Source organism: Lepisma saccharinum, chromosome 16, assembly GCF_977018435.1.
Source record: "Lepisma saccharinum chromosome 16, izLepSacc3.1, whole genome shotgun sequence".
Taxonomy (NCBI): Eukaryota; Metazoa; Arthropoda; class Insecta; order Zygentoma; family Lepismatidae; genus Lepisma; species Lepisma saccharinum.
In genome coordinates, this window is record NC_139244.1 from 33244500 (window position 1) to 33261466 (window position 16967).

The 16967-nt window shown below is 39.0% G+C and overlaps 1 protein-coding gene across 2 annotated transcripts in view; it reads left to right on the plus strand.

The window, feature by feature from the left end:
* The first annotated feature begins 8214 nt into the window (after positions 1–8214).
* mRRF2 (mitochondrial ribosome recycling factor 2) overlaps positions 8215–16967 on the plus strand; it is a 48063-nt gene continuing 39310 nt past the window's right edge. For both annotated transcript variants that reach the window (XR_014443454.1, XM_083137317.1), the window contains exons 1-3: positions 8215–8537; positions 11596–11753; positions 13382–13495. Coding sequence is in view for 1 of the 2 variants with exons in the window: in XM_083137317.1 (XP_082993443.1) it covers positions 11597–11753; positions 13382–13495 (271 nt within the window). In the remaining variant the exon portion in view is untranslated. The remainder of the gene's footprint in view (positions 8538–11595; positions 11754–13381; positions 13496–16967) is intronic.

A 16967-nucleotide genomic window follows, 5' to 3' on the forward strand; every position in this document is an offset into this window, starting at 1 on the left:
ATCTGTGGTTTCACATCATGCAGAAGAAAAACGTGTAATATCTATCGTAACTTAAATTTAAAAATATGGATAAGTCAACTGGATGAACCATCTTTTTTTGCATTTTAGCTTGTTTAATTTTGATTTATGTATGAAAATTCCAGGAAAATGCACTTTTTTTAAGTCGTGAAGAACATTTCGACCAAAAAAATAATAAAATTTGATTTTTCAAGTATGCCAACTGTAGGTATAGTTACGACCTTCCTCCGAAGTTCATGCCAGGTTCCATGTTTGGAAAATTAAAGCACTTGAATGTGTTACAAGTTATTATGAAAAGTAATGGTCTGGTTATATCTCAACGTGAAATAAAAGATTGGGGCAACATAAAATAGAATTCTTCAATAATATCCTTTCCAGACTGCCAAGGAATACGAAGAAAAAGTTTAGCACAAATAGGAATCAAAATGTTCCACAACTGAAAATCGAATTAGGACATCTTAATTACAAAGATAACGTTAATACAATTCTTGTTAATACTATTATAATTACATTAATTTACCAGGAGTCCCGGGGTTCGAATCCCGGCCTGGTCATGGGTGTTCTTTGAGTGTCCCATCTTCGCAAAATAGCCAAAAATTGGCACAAAAAGCGAAGTAAAATAAAGCAAATTAATCAATAAATTACATTAATATACCTTACCTTACATTACCTTACCCTCAAGGGGTCCTGGGTTCGATACCAAGTGAAGGCACGTAGTGGTTCGGATCCCATTTTAAACTGTAGGTCCAGTCCCGATTAGCCTTACTGTGCATAAAGTGGACTTAAAACACCAAATCAATCAATCTTACCTTACCCTCAGGGGCGTCTTCAGATATAAAATTTGGGGGGGGCAGCCAGGGGTGTCCATCCCCTAGGGCCAATGGCACATCCCCCCCTCTATAATAGTAGGAGGAAAGTTATCTCGTATTTTTTTTATTATAATTTCAGAATTGAATGTCTGCTGAAGCTTTTCAGAAACATCTTCAAATATTTGGTTGAACTCTTCATCTGAAATCTCCCGAAGTTTGTGAAGCAGTTCTTTTCATAGATAAAGAGTATAATTAAGAAAGTCCCCGTTTCAACTATGGCTAGATCACTTGTTTGGGATGGTTCACTGGGACAGCTCCACTCAACTGACAAGGTTGAAGAAATTTAATAAAAACTTTAAGTGAAGTTAAGTGTTTTTCTAGAAATTGAGTTTCACACACTGACAATAGTTTGTTTTTACTGTCTGGTACATAATGCAATATATATTTGTTTTTAGTATTTCACATCTGCATGTATTATTTAAAAAAAAGCACACACGAACTTCACTTACTGTACCAAAACATGTTCTCACTGATGTCATATTTTCAGCTGATATATCACTACCCAGTGTAAAAGAAAAAAAAATGGGTGTTATTTTCGGAATCAACAAACCGTGCACACACAAGAGAATGTTAGTGTCTCATCGGAAAGTATGCTGAATCTACCATAGTATTTTCAAAAAGATGAAAGGAATTTGGGGAGAGGGGAACCTTTCCCCCTGGATACGCCCTTACTTACCCCTTGGCTCTACAGCCCTGCAAGGCCTTGGCCTCCTCCACAATGGTCTGCCAGACGGGTCTATCTCTTGCTTTCTTCCTCCACCCTCTCACTCCCAGCTTCCTTAATTAATATGCAGAGTAGGGAAAGTGGCAAGGTACCATTTTGGGGCCCTTTGCAGAACAGATTAAGACCGTTGAGGTACAAGGGAAAACGAATAAATGAAATAATAATATTATTATGGTTACATGTTACCTACACTCTAAAATATACTTTACAAAACAATCTATTTTGAAACGCTACTCAACTGGAAAATATTATGTTTTTCTACAATAAATTTTCTTGGCAACAGAGTTTTTAAATAAATATTTTATAAAGTAAGCACCCTTTCCATGTTTTTAGAGTGTTCACTGTGAGTGGGCAGAGCGAAGCGAATGCTGGTAACTGCAGTCACTTTCCCCCTCCATGCAATCCTGTTCCCTCTCACGTGCTCTACTTGCACAGACTTGTTCCAGAGATAGCCGGGACAGAGTATACCTCCCACCAGTGTGCGAATTAAGCATTTTGTTTGTGGGGAATGCCCCAAATCAGTGTCGTATTTGTGATTTCCTTTCCGAAGGGGGGGGGATAGGTTTGTTTAGATATGCAAATTTGTATGTTACCAGTTATTAAACTCTACTATTGCCTGCCAGTTACCTAGACATTAAATCTTATGATAACATTTAGACGTAATTTAGAACCCCCCAGAATATTTACATTCTAAAGGCCTCCCCGATGGCGCAGTGGTAGCGTTGTTGTCTTGTAATCAAGGAGTCGCGGGTTCGATACCCGGTGCAGGCACATGGCACAGTGGTTCGGATCCCACTTTAAACTGTAGGTCCAGTCCCGATTAGCCTTACTGTGCATAAAGTGGACTTAAAACAACAATTCAATCAATCATTTACATTTCTAAGAAATCCAAAACCCATACACAAAAGGAGATATTGAACTAGTAATACCGAGAAAACTTAACCAAATACCTATTGTGCATTCAACTCAATGACGGCGTGCGGCGAGAAATGCGATGTAGGCTACGTATCTCCAACGCAGTGGCGTGGCGTGAGATTTTTAAAAGTGTTACCGGTTATCAGTAGGACATTTCAGGAAGGAGTCGTAAGACTTGGGCGCCTCTCCACCTCATCCCCCCCTCCCATGTCTTCCAAGTAGTTCGTATAATATTATTCTGGTACGACTGCAATTCAATACTAAATTTTAATAAAGTTATTAATCAGGAAAAAAAATGTTGGCATAAGCACTGAAGTGAATCAAACATTGATTGTTGACACAATAAACATTAGCCTAATAAAGAAATACGTAATTTGATACTTACAGAAACATCGAAGAAATTAACACCGTTTGATAATTAATTGACAATGCCCGAAAACAACACAAAGACGAAAGACACCACTCACAAAACTCGCATTGCACAGTCCATCCCGCCAACCGTGTTTACTTTTGTAACACTTGAAGCACCCTCCTTGCCCCCTCCCCTCTCAGCATCGGAGCTTCCCCAATAGCCATTATTTCCTTCGGAACCTTACTACTGCAAGAAGTCCAGTTCTACTACTGTTGCCTTCTTAGTTCTTTTGAAACCAGATTTGCCCAAATCGCGAAACTTTTCGTTTCAAATAAGACGTATGTAGAGTAGAGTAGTCTTCATCTGTTTCCTAACTACTCCCACTCCCATGTTTCGCTAAATCCACAGAAATCTCATTTTTGACACCACTACTATTTCCTATATTTAACGTCCCTTGCTACCTTTAAGGCTTTCGCTTTATAGGATAATCGTGACGATGGGGATGCATGGTGAATTATTGGAATATTTTTTTTTTTGTGCATGTAATTATTAATTTTATAATTATGTAAGTAAAAGAATAACAACAAACATTGAAATAATCATTTCTTACTGAGGATTCGAACCTACGACACCTGACACTTCAGAGCATGCTAAGATAAGAATCGGGAAATTATGCTTCTAAGTAATATTTTCACCCCCAAAACAGTGCTGCTAAGTCAAAAACATTGCTTCAATCCGAAATTATCGCATTCCTGCGACAACGTATGTCAATCTCAATCGGCCCTTTCAACAATTATCACAAATTCCTGTAACCGAAATAATATTATATGTGTGAAATATAGAATTTCAGGTTGACATTTTTAGAAGGACAGCGGACCCCTTGACCACCCCCATCCTCTCCTCTCCTTCTCGCCTATGATCGCTGATATTTAGTGTAAATACAAAATATCACTTGGTAGTTTGCTTTTCCCCAGTGTGAGTGGACACCTTCAGAGTAAGATAGACCCGATTTGTGTCAATTGAATATGGCAACACTGATCTGTATCCGGTAAGGATCACCGGCAACTGTGGCGGCTAAACAGGTATGGCAATAACCCGCCTCCTCCTCCCAACGTAACGGTCTTTGCCGCGACGCGAAGTCTTCCTTGCGTGGGCTCAGGGCCCTTTCCTCATGTTGCCTCAGGAGGATACCGGAACAGTCCTCCTCTTCGCTTTTGCCGGTGTCAGAAAAAATGTCAGTCTGCAATATTTACTTTACGACAATATTACCAGTTTATGTATGTAATAATATTTTAAGACAGGTTCTTCAATTCTTCATCTTTTGTTGTTACCTCCCCGATGGCGCAGTGGTAGCGTCGTCGCCTTGTAATCAAGGGATCCCGGGTTCGATACCCGGTGGAGGCTCATAGTGGTTCGGATCCCACTTTAAACTGTAGGTCCAGTCCCGATTAGCCTTACTGTGCATAAAGTGGACTTAAAACACCAAATCAATAAATTTTCTTTGGTGGAGATAAAAACATCCCTGGCAGAGATGAAATTTTCTTCCTTCTGCCAGGGATAAAAGTTTTTGTGCGGGGGAAATCCCCGACACTCCCCCCCTTAATTCGCACACTGCCTCCCCCGTTACAACCGAGGGTCATGACAGGGTTATTCATGTGCGCCGAGAGGTGGTGAAAACGTGCTGTGAAGCACGTTATACAATAACGAATAGCGTGCTTCGTTATTGAATAACGTGCTAAGCACGGTAGCACATATTAAGCAGCCGCCACTGCCAGAATGTTTACGAAGCATGGACGTCCACAGGAATTTTTTTTTCCAGGGAGGGGCAAGCAAGGCATTTTTTTTTCCAGAGGTCAAAGGAGGCATATTTTTTCCCTTAATAGTGATGCCTCCTCAAGAAACACTATTTCAGTCTGAAATGGACATTTCCACTCAATTTTTTTAACAACAATTTTAAAAACTACACCCTGGAAAAATGACCCCTGCAAGTTCTCGCGTTTCTCTGCGTCCAGTTTAAGGCAGAAACGAGACTTCCAAAGTTGCGAGGCTAGCGTTGCGCTGAAAACACGCCGCCGCCATGTTACTACGTCACTCTTTAGGGAGAGCTCGTTTGTCGTCTGCTTCGAGCGTCCAGTTCCGGATGGGTAGCCCACGGTGAGCGAACACGTGCAGCAGTTTTACAAATCTGTACCGATTTAAATAATGGAAGAAGGAGCGATAGGAGAAAGGAAAGCTATGCTTTTTAATGATAATTATTCTATGAAATATCCGTGCTACTCACGTGCAAGATAAATGAAAGGGTTAAGCTGCGTGTGTGTTCTCAGGCCATGCGAAAAATATTGCTTATAAAATTGGTTGCTGACCAGACACTTAAAAATATTTTTTAAACTTATATTTATCTATATTTACCGTAACCTATGTAGTGCAAAATAGGAATTTTCACATTCTTCACTTTATTTATAAAGCCTATTTAGCTTTCTTTTCCATAAGGCAATTTCTGTTGCGCAAATTATGATCAAATATGTTTGTGCAGATAAGAGAAAATACACTGAGAAGATTACATTAGTTGCACAGTACATATCTATACTTAGTTTATGTATAATTATTACAAGGAAATAATGTGTATAACCATGGGCGTATTTAAGGGGGATTCAACGGGTCCGACCCCCCTCTTTTTTTGGTTCACTAAAATTACCAGTTTCCTTGTTCTATCCGCTTGTTCATGAAAAATTCCTTCGGACTTATTTCATTCTCTTAAATTAGAGACGTATAGGACGGGATACGGATGGGAAGGAAATTTCGTAATTCCACACACCAGATGGGACTGCAGACCAATATCTACAATTTCCTGATAGTTTCGGAATTTCTGCGATAAGAAACTACATTGAGACTGTCAAATCAGTTATTTTAACCCCTCGAATCATATTAAATAAATTTGGTTCTTAAAAACGTAGTGACACAAGATGAACAGAAAAGTATCAATACTAATAAGTAGTGTGACTACAAACACACAACTTTGTCTGGTCCAGCACCCCCCCCCCCTGCTCCCCGACAAGCTTCCGGCCAGCAGTGTCCTGGATTTTCACTTACGAAATAAAGCAACCCTAATCATACCAAAAGTTGATCCATCCCTCCCTCCCGTGAACTATATATACGCCCATGTGTATAATAATATCCCATACTGAAATGGTACGATATAATTATTTTGAATTTTGTACTGCGAAAAAAGCCGCCTCATCTCGTTACGTCTAACGCATTAATTGGTTGGTTCACAAGTTCACCACTAAGGATCCTATCGAGACGAGACATGGCAGCCTTGGTCTCGTTCTCGTTGAGAGTTGTAAATGTCTGTCTCGTGTTTATTTGTAAATGTCTCATTGACAGTCTCGTCTCAATTTATAAACATCCGTCTCGGTTTGGGAGAGCAATTCTCGTTCTCGTCTCAAGTCTAGAAAAATATAGAATTAACAACGTATGCAAAGGCTTATCATTATAAATACAAAAAAAAAAACCTTTCATTTATATTTTTTTTTGACTCCTCGTTTCGACGGTACAGCTCATATATGCAAACCAAACTGCAGATTCAGAATTACCAGGAATGAACTGGCGCTGTAATTATTATACACAAAATTCATGGCTATCTGTGGAAGTCGCATGTTCCAGGTTTGACTCGACCTGGGCATGACTGTTTCCTTGTGAGTGACATTTCATTGAACTGGAAATTGTTACATGGAGGATGTTTGCTCGAGACTTTGGGGACAGCTAGGGGGATGCTTCTATTGTCAATGTTAGTGTTGCTCACGAGACGAGGCAAGTTCTGTCTCGTCTCGTAAAAGGAGATGGGACAAGTGAACGATTTCGAAATGAGATGGGACAGAAGAAAAAGTTCGTCTCTTATCGTGGCAGGTTGGGTGATACTTAGATTGTGCAGTTGGTGGTAGTGTGTGTGTGTGTTGGGGGGGGGGGGGGTGTACTCCTGCACTCCGACTTCGAATACTGCTTGTAGTTATTCATCTTCATTGTAGCGATTAGCCAAAAGTGGGAAGAAATGTGATGTTAGAGATGATACATAATAAATTAACCATGCGTTCTCGTCGTTGCGGTTAAACAAAGTGAACGGAAAAGCGACGTAAAAGTAGGCTAAATACAAAAATTTGCAATATATATTAACTGAAGAAAACTGTCATTTACTGCAGGGAATTTAAAAACTCACCGTACCTTTTTATACCGTATCACCTCTTATATTGCAGAAATTGGCGTGTAAACCAGCGTGTTCTAAAAGTATTATCTTAAAATTTGTGAAGAAAATATTATGACGTAAATAATTGTAATTCCAGAAAAGGCATTCCTATAACATTAAGTTCTTGCCAGTCAGAACTAACCTATGAATTCGCAATGAACAAGGCTGTTCACGTGTTCAGCCATTGACTGTTGAAAGGTTTGCTTTGTCACCCTAATGGAAAAACCCTCTACCGAGTCTCTGAATTATAGTAAATACTACTATACTGCTAGGGCATAATTCATCTCTAAGAAATGGAGCACAGATTTTTGCACTGGAAGTTGTAAGATACTTGTTTTACACAGTAACAAGTGAATTTTCTGTCGCTTCCGCGGCTCAAGCTAAGTTGACGGGACGAGCAGAAGCCCCGCCTCCACGCATTTCTAAGTGATGACGTCAGAGGACCTCCTGTCTGTGGAGAGAACGTTTTCAAATCTGTGACGTAGGAGGTGAATTTCAGCGGTGTTTGAAGGCGTGTTTCTCGAGAACCGAAACAAATATCGCCGAGATATTTTGCACATCTCATTTTTGTGTCATTATCTGTAAAATGAATGGATTTAAAACGTTTTTCATGTCAAAGTGGAAATGTCCATTATCATGTTCCTTCAACGTATTTATAATAATTGCATATATTACTCTGACCGAAATGAAATTATGTGTGAAATATATAATTTTCAGGACATTCATTTCCCAGGGGAGAGCCGCGGTCCTCCACCAATGTAAAGCTTTTGGTCAAGAGAATGAACAAAAACACGGCGCCGCCACAGGAAAGATTTTACAGTGAAGAGCCAGCCCTATTAGCTTTGCAAAATTATGCAATGGGGAAAACAGAAACAAGACAACAATGAAGTTGTTTATAAGGGCGGCGATTGGGTCCCAAAACCGGGGTCAAAGACGGTACATTTCCAGCACAGTGCGATGGCAAAAGTGGCGAATACCTAATCGCGGCCACTGCTACACAAGCTCCAGCACATTTGCGTTCCGCGTTGTTGTATGGTGTGGGACAATTAACAACACCACGCCTCTTGAAAAAAGGATAGGGTTCAGTAATTTATCCATTAGTGAAGTCACATGAAAAGTGTATTAAAATGTAATGTAGTTCTTAGTAATCTTGCAATTGAATCGCGTTTGATCGATAGTTTATTGATATTTTTGTGGAATTGTCAGATCATGATGTTATACGACAGCTCAGTTGTAGTGTACTAATTTTGTTCCATATATAAGGGAGTCTTAATACATTTTTTGCTGCTGCTGACTACAATGAATGTGAACCAATTTACTACTTTGGCTGCATATTACTCTTAATTTCGGCATAACCTCGTCGAACTATGCTTTTATTGTGCAGTTGTTTTACCCACATTTGCAGAAGATATTAATAAGGTATTACAATATTTTTATTCTTGAATGCTCTATTCAATGTTAATATAAGTACAAGGACTGGGAATTTCATATCAGCGGGTGACCAAGTGTACTCCCTACAAAAATGTGTGGTAAATATGCGATAACGCCCGGACACCTTTCACTCATTTATTTCCTTAATTTTACCACTGGTACTTACCTATTTTGCCTTGCGGAACATTCTTTGATGAAGTTATGCCTTTTTCCTTAAAATACTGTCAACTTTTCATATTACGATTGATTATTTGTCTTACTTGTTCCGCTTCTGTAATAGACAATATGGCGTGCACTCGTAATGGATCATCGTTCGTCGTGACGCGCCAGCTTGTGTTTTGTCGATTCTCAGTGCGCAAGCAGTGTTTCAAATCTTCATGACGGAAAATTACGTACTATTTCGATTTTTTTTTTCATGTTTACCTCCACAAACCATGCACGTTAGCCCCAAAAACAATCCACGGGTAGCCCCACAAACCATTGACGGTACTACTTTACTATACTGGAGACACCTATCAATGATTTATTTTGCAATTTTTTACATCGTTAACATACTATTCAGCATTGTGGAACATTTCTTTAGGTGAAATAATGAATTTCTAACGAAAACAATGTCTATTTCTTACAATAACGAGTACTTACTGTTGTTCCTTATTTCCCACAAACCTTCCACGGGCAGCCCAAAAATTCACGATAGCCCCACGAACCATCACGGGGATGAGGTATGCCTACTAGGTTAGGTTAGGCCTGTTAGGTTAGGTTCCATTAGCACTACTTTCTTTCAATTTAGCATACACAAACAATACGGGAGCGTATTGTGCTCTCGTGCAGAAAGCAAATGGCAGCAGAAGCAATAGCGCGTCAGAAATAGATTTTCGTAACCACATGCATTCGCATTAAAATGGATCGAAACTACATTCCCGAACATCAACAACGCTACAGAAAATGATTTGCGTAAGTACTTTCTCCTGTAAATTTGAAGAAATCCGTCTCCGGTATAGTAAAGTGTTACCCCATTGACGTTAGCACCAAAATCCATCCATGGGTAGCCCCAAAAACCATCCATGGAAAGCCCCACAAACCATTCACACAAGGTTAGGTTAGGCCTGTTAGGTTAGGTTCCATTAGCACTCATTTCACCCCTAAATTCATCGAAAAAAGAAAGCTCGGTGAACATAGTTAAAAATTGAAATTTTCCTAAAAAGAAGGCACGTTTGGAAACACTGCAGAGATCGCGTGACTTTCAACGCTCTCGCCATCTGCATGCACACAATGGAAACAACAGCGTAATGTGGCAGGCAATGCCAATTTCTTACGTAAAAAGTGATTAATTCTTGTTCGGCAGCATTAAACTACGAAGTTTTTACTTTCCGTGAAAGAAAATACCTCCAAGAACGTCCAGAATGCTAAAGAAACTCATTTCAGTAAGTATTTTCTCCTGTAAATTTGAAGATATCCGTCCGGGCGATATCGCATATTTACCAAATACGTATATTTTTTCTAATAGATGTAATTCTATATTTTATGTGATGTAAAATTTGTTTCAAGGTGCGGAAACTGCTAATAACGTAGAACATTTCTCTCGAAATATAGTCTGCATAAGTGAAATCTTTCGTATCCTGGAGTACGTTTACCCGTTTATGTTTGTGTGCATGGTGTGTAGTGATTACCAGGGCCCGGATTTTGATGAGGTAACACTTTCGTATAGCGGAGACGGATTTCTTACTTTTTACAGAAGAAAGTACTTACGCAAATCATTTTCTTTAGCGTTGTTGAAGTTTGGGAATGTAGTTTTGATCCATTTTAATGTGAATTCATGTGTTTTTCTGTGAAAATCTCTCTCGGACGTGCTATTGCTGCTGCCTACATTTGCTTTCTGCACGAGAGCACAATGTTCTGTGTGTTAGATGACGTATACCTTGTAGTCAGTGTTTACAAACCACACCGTGTTTTCGCTATAAGATGACGTGTCTAGTATTTTTTTTTCTTTCAAATTTTTCAAACTATGCTTGCTTAACCTAACCTAACCTAACCTTACGGGAAATGGTTTGTGGGGCTAACGTCAATGGTTTGCGAGGTATTAGTATAATTTCAAATCCGGGTGCGAAAGTAGGTATTTTTCGGTGAACAAGGTTGCAACACTGCATGCACACTCCAAATCGACAAAACACTGGCACAACGCGCGATGAACCGGTACGCTATCGCCATATTGTTGGTGGAAATAAGGAAGAACAGTAAGTACTCATTAATATAAGAAATATACATTATTTTTGTTAGAAATTCATTATTTCTCCTAAAGAAATGTTCCGCAGTGCAGAATAGTACGTTAGCAATGTAAACAAGTGCGAAATAAATGATTTATAGGTGTCTCACCTATACGAAAGTAGTACCTATATATTTATATTGCACACTTGTTTTGTGGATCACAATCAATAACGTTGGGAAGAATTCACAAATATCACAGTATTACGCAGTCATTCCGAAACAAACAATTTAAGAATTGCTTCTTCACCTTGGTGTGTTGTACGGACTGTGAATAAGAAACTGGACAATGTTGCATTTTGCGATTTTTGACAGGCTTTGTTGGGCTGGTAGTTAAACACAGAGTAAGTACCGCAGACAAAACAGAAATTGTTGAACTCCTTATGTTTCAGCATGCATTGACACAAAATTTTTAAAAAATGACCTAAAAATAAAAAATGGTATAAATGACCCAAAAAATACATTTCTTCAACCTAAGGAGGGTGTTCAGGATTTCTGTACTCGTTAGCAATATCTACGTTGCACCAGTTAAAAGATGAAATGTCATCAAAATCCGGGCCCTGGTGATTAGTTTCTATGTTTTTGTGAAGAATAATTTTTCCCTTCAAATATTATGAGTGGAATTAATTGTGTTTTTAATAATAATGATGGTGATGGTGTATCGTTTAGGCAGGTCAAGTTTTGGTGCTCCTGGCATTTTTTGTTTGTAGAATACCCAACACATCTTCTGCATATAAAAATATAAATATTTAAGTTGATATTTTCTTCATTTATTTTTTTGTAGGATGCTTAAGATGAGAAGTGCCCTCTTGTTGGTTGTGAGCAAACTATTTTGCCCCAGGAAGAGGCTGTATTCTAAGCAGGTGGTGCTACCAAATAAAGTTATTAATGAGTCCATTCTCAAGACTCGAAATATTGGAATTCTTGCCCATATTGATGCTGGTAAGTAGAATAATATGTGGTACGATACAACTAGTGTTGACATATTCAGTGATTAACAAAGATAGACAACTTTACTTACTGACTGGCATATCAGATATATTGCATTCAGTACCAGATTTGGTGAGATGGAAATGATATTGGGTGACAGGCACAGGCTCATTTTTCTTGGTGTGGATGTAGGCAACATCTCGGCCCAAGTTCCTTTTGTGTTATTGCAATTTCATCATGCTACAAATGCAATTTTTGCATGGTTCAATTTTTATTTACGTCTGTTAACACATACTGTGAAGTTTGAGGCTCTGTCCGATAGGTACAAAGTACATACTTGAAGTATGGTCTTGATGGAAGTGACGTCACTTAGTACAGTTCGAAAGCGTCAAGTTCACGAGGAATCGAGACCACAGGGCAGAGCACACGAAGTTGGAGGCTCGGTCACGTGACAAGTGGACTTGTTGTTCATTTGTTTGAAATCACAGAGGTAGAAAGCCAGCAAGTTGTTTGTGGCAGTTCTTCTAATGTGTGGAAATGTATGTATTAGAGCATTTCCAAATGCTATGTGATTTCTGTGGTGAAAACAAGTGTTTAAAACGTGGAAAACTAATGTGTCCTCGGTTATATTTACTGATCGTATTTGGCGCTGCAGTCAAAGTGCAGTTGAAAGATTTTCCCTTCCCGTCCACGACTTCAAGACAGCACTGCGAAACCACTCTCGAAGTATGCTCGCTTCAAGTATGGTCTTGCACCTTTCGGACACGGCCTTAGCAATTACTTAAGATTTTGTTCAATATATGCTTTCGTGGTTAGGTTAGGCAAGTCAGGTTTGGTTCTCTTAGCATTAGAATAAAGTCCCTAAATACATTCTACTAAGGTTCCGATTTACTTCTACATTCATTCCCACTAGTCTATGATACTTACTGTCGCTTGTCAACGGATAATTCCTTTTCCATGGGAAGCATGCATCCTTGCATAAAGTAATTTTTAAGTTGTTTCTTTTCAACATAAATAATTCTTTTTCAAATCCAAACAGTGCTCAATAAGGAAGGTTCAGATTTCGTGTGACAATGATTTCCAAAATTCTACGATAATTAGTCTTCCTGCTAGGAGAATTTGAAAATAATCATAAACGATCAGAACCGTTACCCTACATCTCTGAATATTTGTTTATCTACCAAGATGGAGGGGTAGCCACAGTTGAACAAGGCTTGGTGTAGATGGAGGTTGTAGTTCGATCAGGAAGTTGGGGTTGTGTTAAGGAATTGCCGTCTGATGGTGAGGGAGAATGGGCAACTTCTCTTGTGACATAGCAGGGAGTCATTGTGGGTGGATTTTCAGTGAATGTAGGTCTTCAAAGGATCTTCCTCAATATGAACGCACACATCTAGGGGGTGATTCTATTGAACTGAGCGTTATGAAAGTGGTCAAGGAATATTGGTGGAGCCATGGGCACATTTAGAGGGGAGGGGGTTAGAGTTCAAACTTCTAGCATGTTGAATTCATATTTAAATTATTAATCAAAGGGACAATACATTTAATACAAGTAATATTCACCAGAGTGATTCTGTAATTCTCATCATATAATGGTGATTGTCCAGTGTTGAAATTTTTTTCCCTTTATATTTTTTTTTCAGGAAAGACGACAACAACTGAAAGGATGTTGTACTATGCAGGTTTGATACACAACATGGGAGAAGTGCACCATGGGAATACTGTAACTGACTACATGGAACAGGAGAGACTCAGGGGTATTACTGCTGTTATAATTCATTGTAATTTTGGTTCTAATACTGATTTTCACCTCACTTTCATTGCCTCATCATGTTAGCATGCAGATCTGTGTAAAAGAGTCCCATTTCTTTCTTTCTCAAATTTTGCAGCAGAATTAATCATTTTTTTATGATTTTGCATATCTACAGGATATTTCAAAACTTCAGAAAGTAATGTGTTGTTAAATGAATCTAAATTTTGTGTTTAAGAGTTTATTTCACATTTTATTGTTCATTTTGTATAATTTCATGAAAATACATGGTAGGAAATAAAAAAAGAGGGGGAACCGCCTCCACCCGCATACATTCGAGGGTATGCAGTTATGTCCTGGTGCCTTTAAATAAACCAGAATGTCAGTTGCTCTGAATTTATCGGTTCCCTCGCTTTCTTTTTCTTTCTTTATTGTTATTTATTTATAATATACAATTACATACATGTAAAGGTAAAGGTAAAAAGGTAAAGTGCTCCCCTGTGCATAGCACCACACCATGAAGGTGTATAGGGTGTGTGGGGGTAACGCCCCACACTTTCTTGATCCGGTCGTGAGTGGGGGTGATGTGATCAGCATCACGCCCCTGACCGCCTTTACCCCCCAGGGTTTCCCCCAGGTACCCATGTTATTCGACGCTGGGTGGGCGCCGGGGCCGCTTCCACCGTTAGAAAAGTTCCCGGATTTGAATCGGCCGGGGATCGAACCCGGGACCTTTAGCATGGTAGTCAGACGTGTTACCGACTGAGCCACCGCGGCTGTACATCAAAGATATATATATATATATATATATATATATATACACATACATACATATATACACACATACAGGGTGTCGCAAAACTCTTTCAACAACGTTTATATTATGCATGTTATTGTATATCGTTCCATTTAAAAAAATATCACTTTACTCCAGATGCCACATTTGTCGATATTTTTCGACCCACCCCATACCACCGATTTACGAGCCCCATTTGATATTATTGTTTCCCGCAAATCTCACATCGCTACTGTTTCTGGTTTCTTCGCTATTTCAGGTGGTACTTTTAGGTGCCTCACGCGGTATATACACACATACAGGGTGTCGCAAAACTCTTTCAACAACGTTCGGGTGCTGGTAGATATCATAAAAACAAGTAACTTTTCCCTCTAAAGTTTACCTCGACAGCGCTTAGTTACTGTGCTATAAGCGCTTAAACTCTATCCTGTACGTATGCAACCCAACACAGCAAATGCTTCCTCTGACATAACTACCAGGGGCGCGTGGCAGGGTTGCCACTAGCGAGCCTCGTTAAGAGAGACGACTTGAAAACAACAACTTGGGAGTCTTGCCTGAGCAAAATTCAAAACATTATTGATACTTACGATGATGTAAGAAGCTTTGACAGTATTTATAAACTGACCATGACAAAAAATGGGCAGATTGAAATTCAAGATTACTCATTCTAAAATATCTCCTTAACTGATTGATTGATTTGGTTTATTTTAATTCGCTTTTCTGCCACCTTTGGCTAATCGCGAAGATGAGAATGATATGATGAAATAACAAATGACACCAATGTCTAGGCCAGGATTTAAACCCGAGACACCTGGCACCGTAGCGATCTGTGCTAACCACATCACCATGGCGTGTTTCGTGTATCATGCAATATTAACAGTTGCAAGGGACACTTGAGATAGGGGAAATCCACGAACGACCAAATTTAAACATGATTTGTTTGCTGCCTTGTTTCGAACATTTGACATTCGAACAAAAACTGCTGGCTGCTAGTGCATTACACAATGACTCTTAACATCGTGGTTGCAATCACATTCGCAGCAAAACATGCCTTTACTGCAGAAATGAAATTTTCTTGTCAGTATATTGGTTTTTGACTTTTCTAACGCTACTATTGTTCCAAGAGACAAAATAATTCATTAAGAGCAGAGAACTAACAGACTTTATAAATTCAGTTTTCTTACAGTGTTCTTTTTACGTTAAGTTCAATTCACCAATAGGTGTAGTGGTGCAGTACCTGCTCTCTTTTCAGAAAAATCGGAACTACGAAGACGAATGATCCAGTGACATTTCTCCAGGCCGGAGCTCTTATCAGGAACCTTCGATAGAGAGATCATGTGTCGATCACTAAACGTACTCGATCACCAAGGCTACTCAATAGACTTTTGCTGTTCGCAAAATTGTTTTTTGTCATTGTGCAATATGAGTGTCCTTTACAGTTCAGTGCTTGATATAAGTATGCATTTCTTGGCTTTTGGTTTTAATAAGCACTAGTTTTAATGTGTGAATTTATTCATGTCTAAACGACGTTTTTCCTTTAATTAAAAGCCGGCCCCGTGGGGGAGTGGTTAGAACATCGTACTACGATGCCAGGGGTCTTGGGTTGGAATCCCGACTTGGACATGGATGTTTGTGTCTATTCATCAATTTCATCATATCATCACTCATCCCCATCTTCGCAAATTACCCAAAAGTGGCACAAAAGCGAAGTAAAATAAAGCAAATTAATCAATCAATCATTAAATTAAAAAAGCCTTGCAATTACTTACTTGTGAGACGAACATGATTAGCAATAACAATAGCACAGATAGGAATAATTTCCAAATAAACTGTAATAACATTACAGTCTGCGTGTTCGAAACGAGGCAGCAAGTACATCATGTTTACATTTGTTCGTTCGTAGATTTCCCCTATCTCACGTGTCCCTTGCAATTGTTGATATTGCATGATACACGAAACACTCCGTGGTGATGTGGTTAGCACAGATCGCTACGGTGCCAGGTGTCTCGGGTTTAAATCCTGGCCTAGACATTGGTGTCATTTGTTATTTCATCATATCATTCTCATCTTCGCGATTAGCCAAAGGTGGCAGAAAAGCGAATTAAAATAAACCAAATCAATCAATCAGTTAAGGAGATATTTTAGAATGAGTAATCTTGAATTTCAATCTGCCCATTTTTTGTCTTGGTCAGTTTATAAATACTCTCAATGCTTCTTACATCATCGTATCAATAATGTTTTGAATTTTGCTCAGGCAAGACTCCCAAGTTGTTGTTTTCAAGTCTTCTCTCTTAACGAGGCTCGCTAGTGGCAACCCTGCCACGCGCCCCTGGTAGTTATGTCAGAGCAAGCATTTGCTGTGTTGGGTTGCATACGTACAGGATAGATTTTAAGCTCTTGTAGCACAGAAACTAAGCATTTTCGATTTAAACTTTATAGGGAAAAGTTACTTGTTTTTATGATATCTACCAGCACCCGAGCGTTGTTGAAAGAGTTTTTTGACACCCTGTATATAATCAAATAGATAATTCAGTTGCATATATTATTTAGTTATTATCTCTATCACTCTAGTAGGAAGACATACCTCACACCTTTCAAAAACATGAAAAATGAACATTACAATGTGTTATTTCACATTTTGTGTTCCTGTCAATATATCAAGCCATACAGAAAATAACTTTTC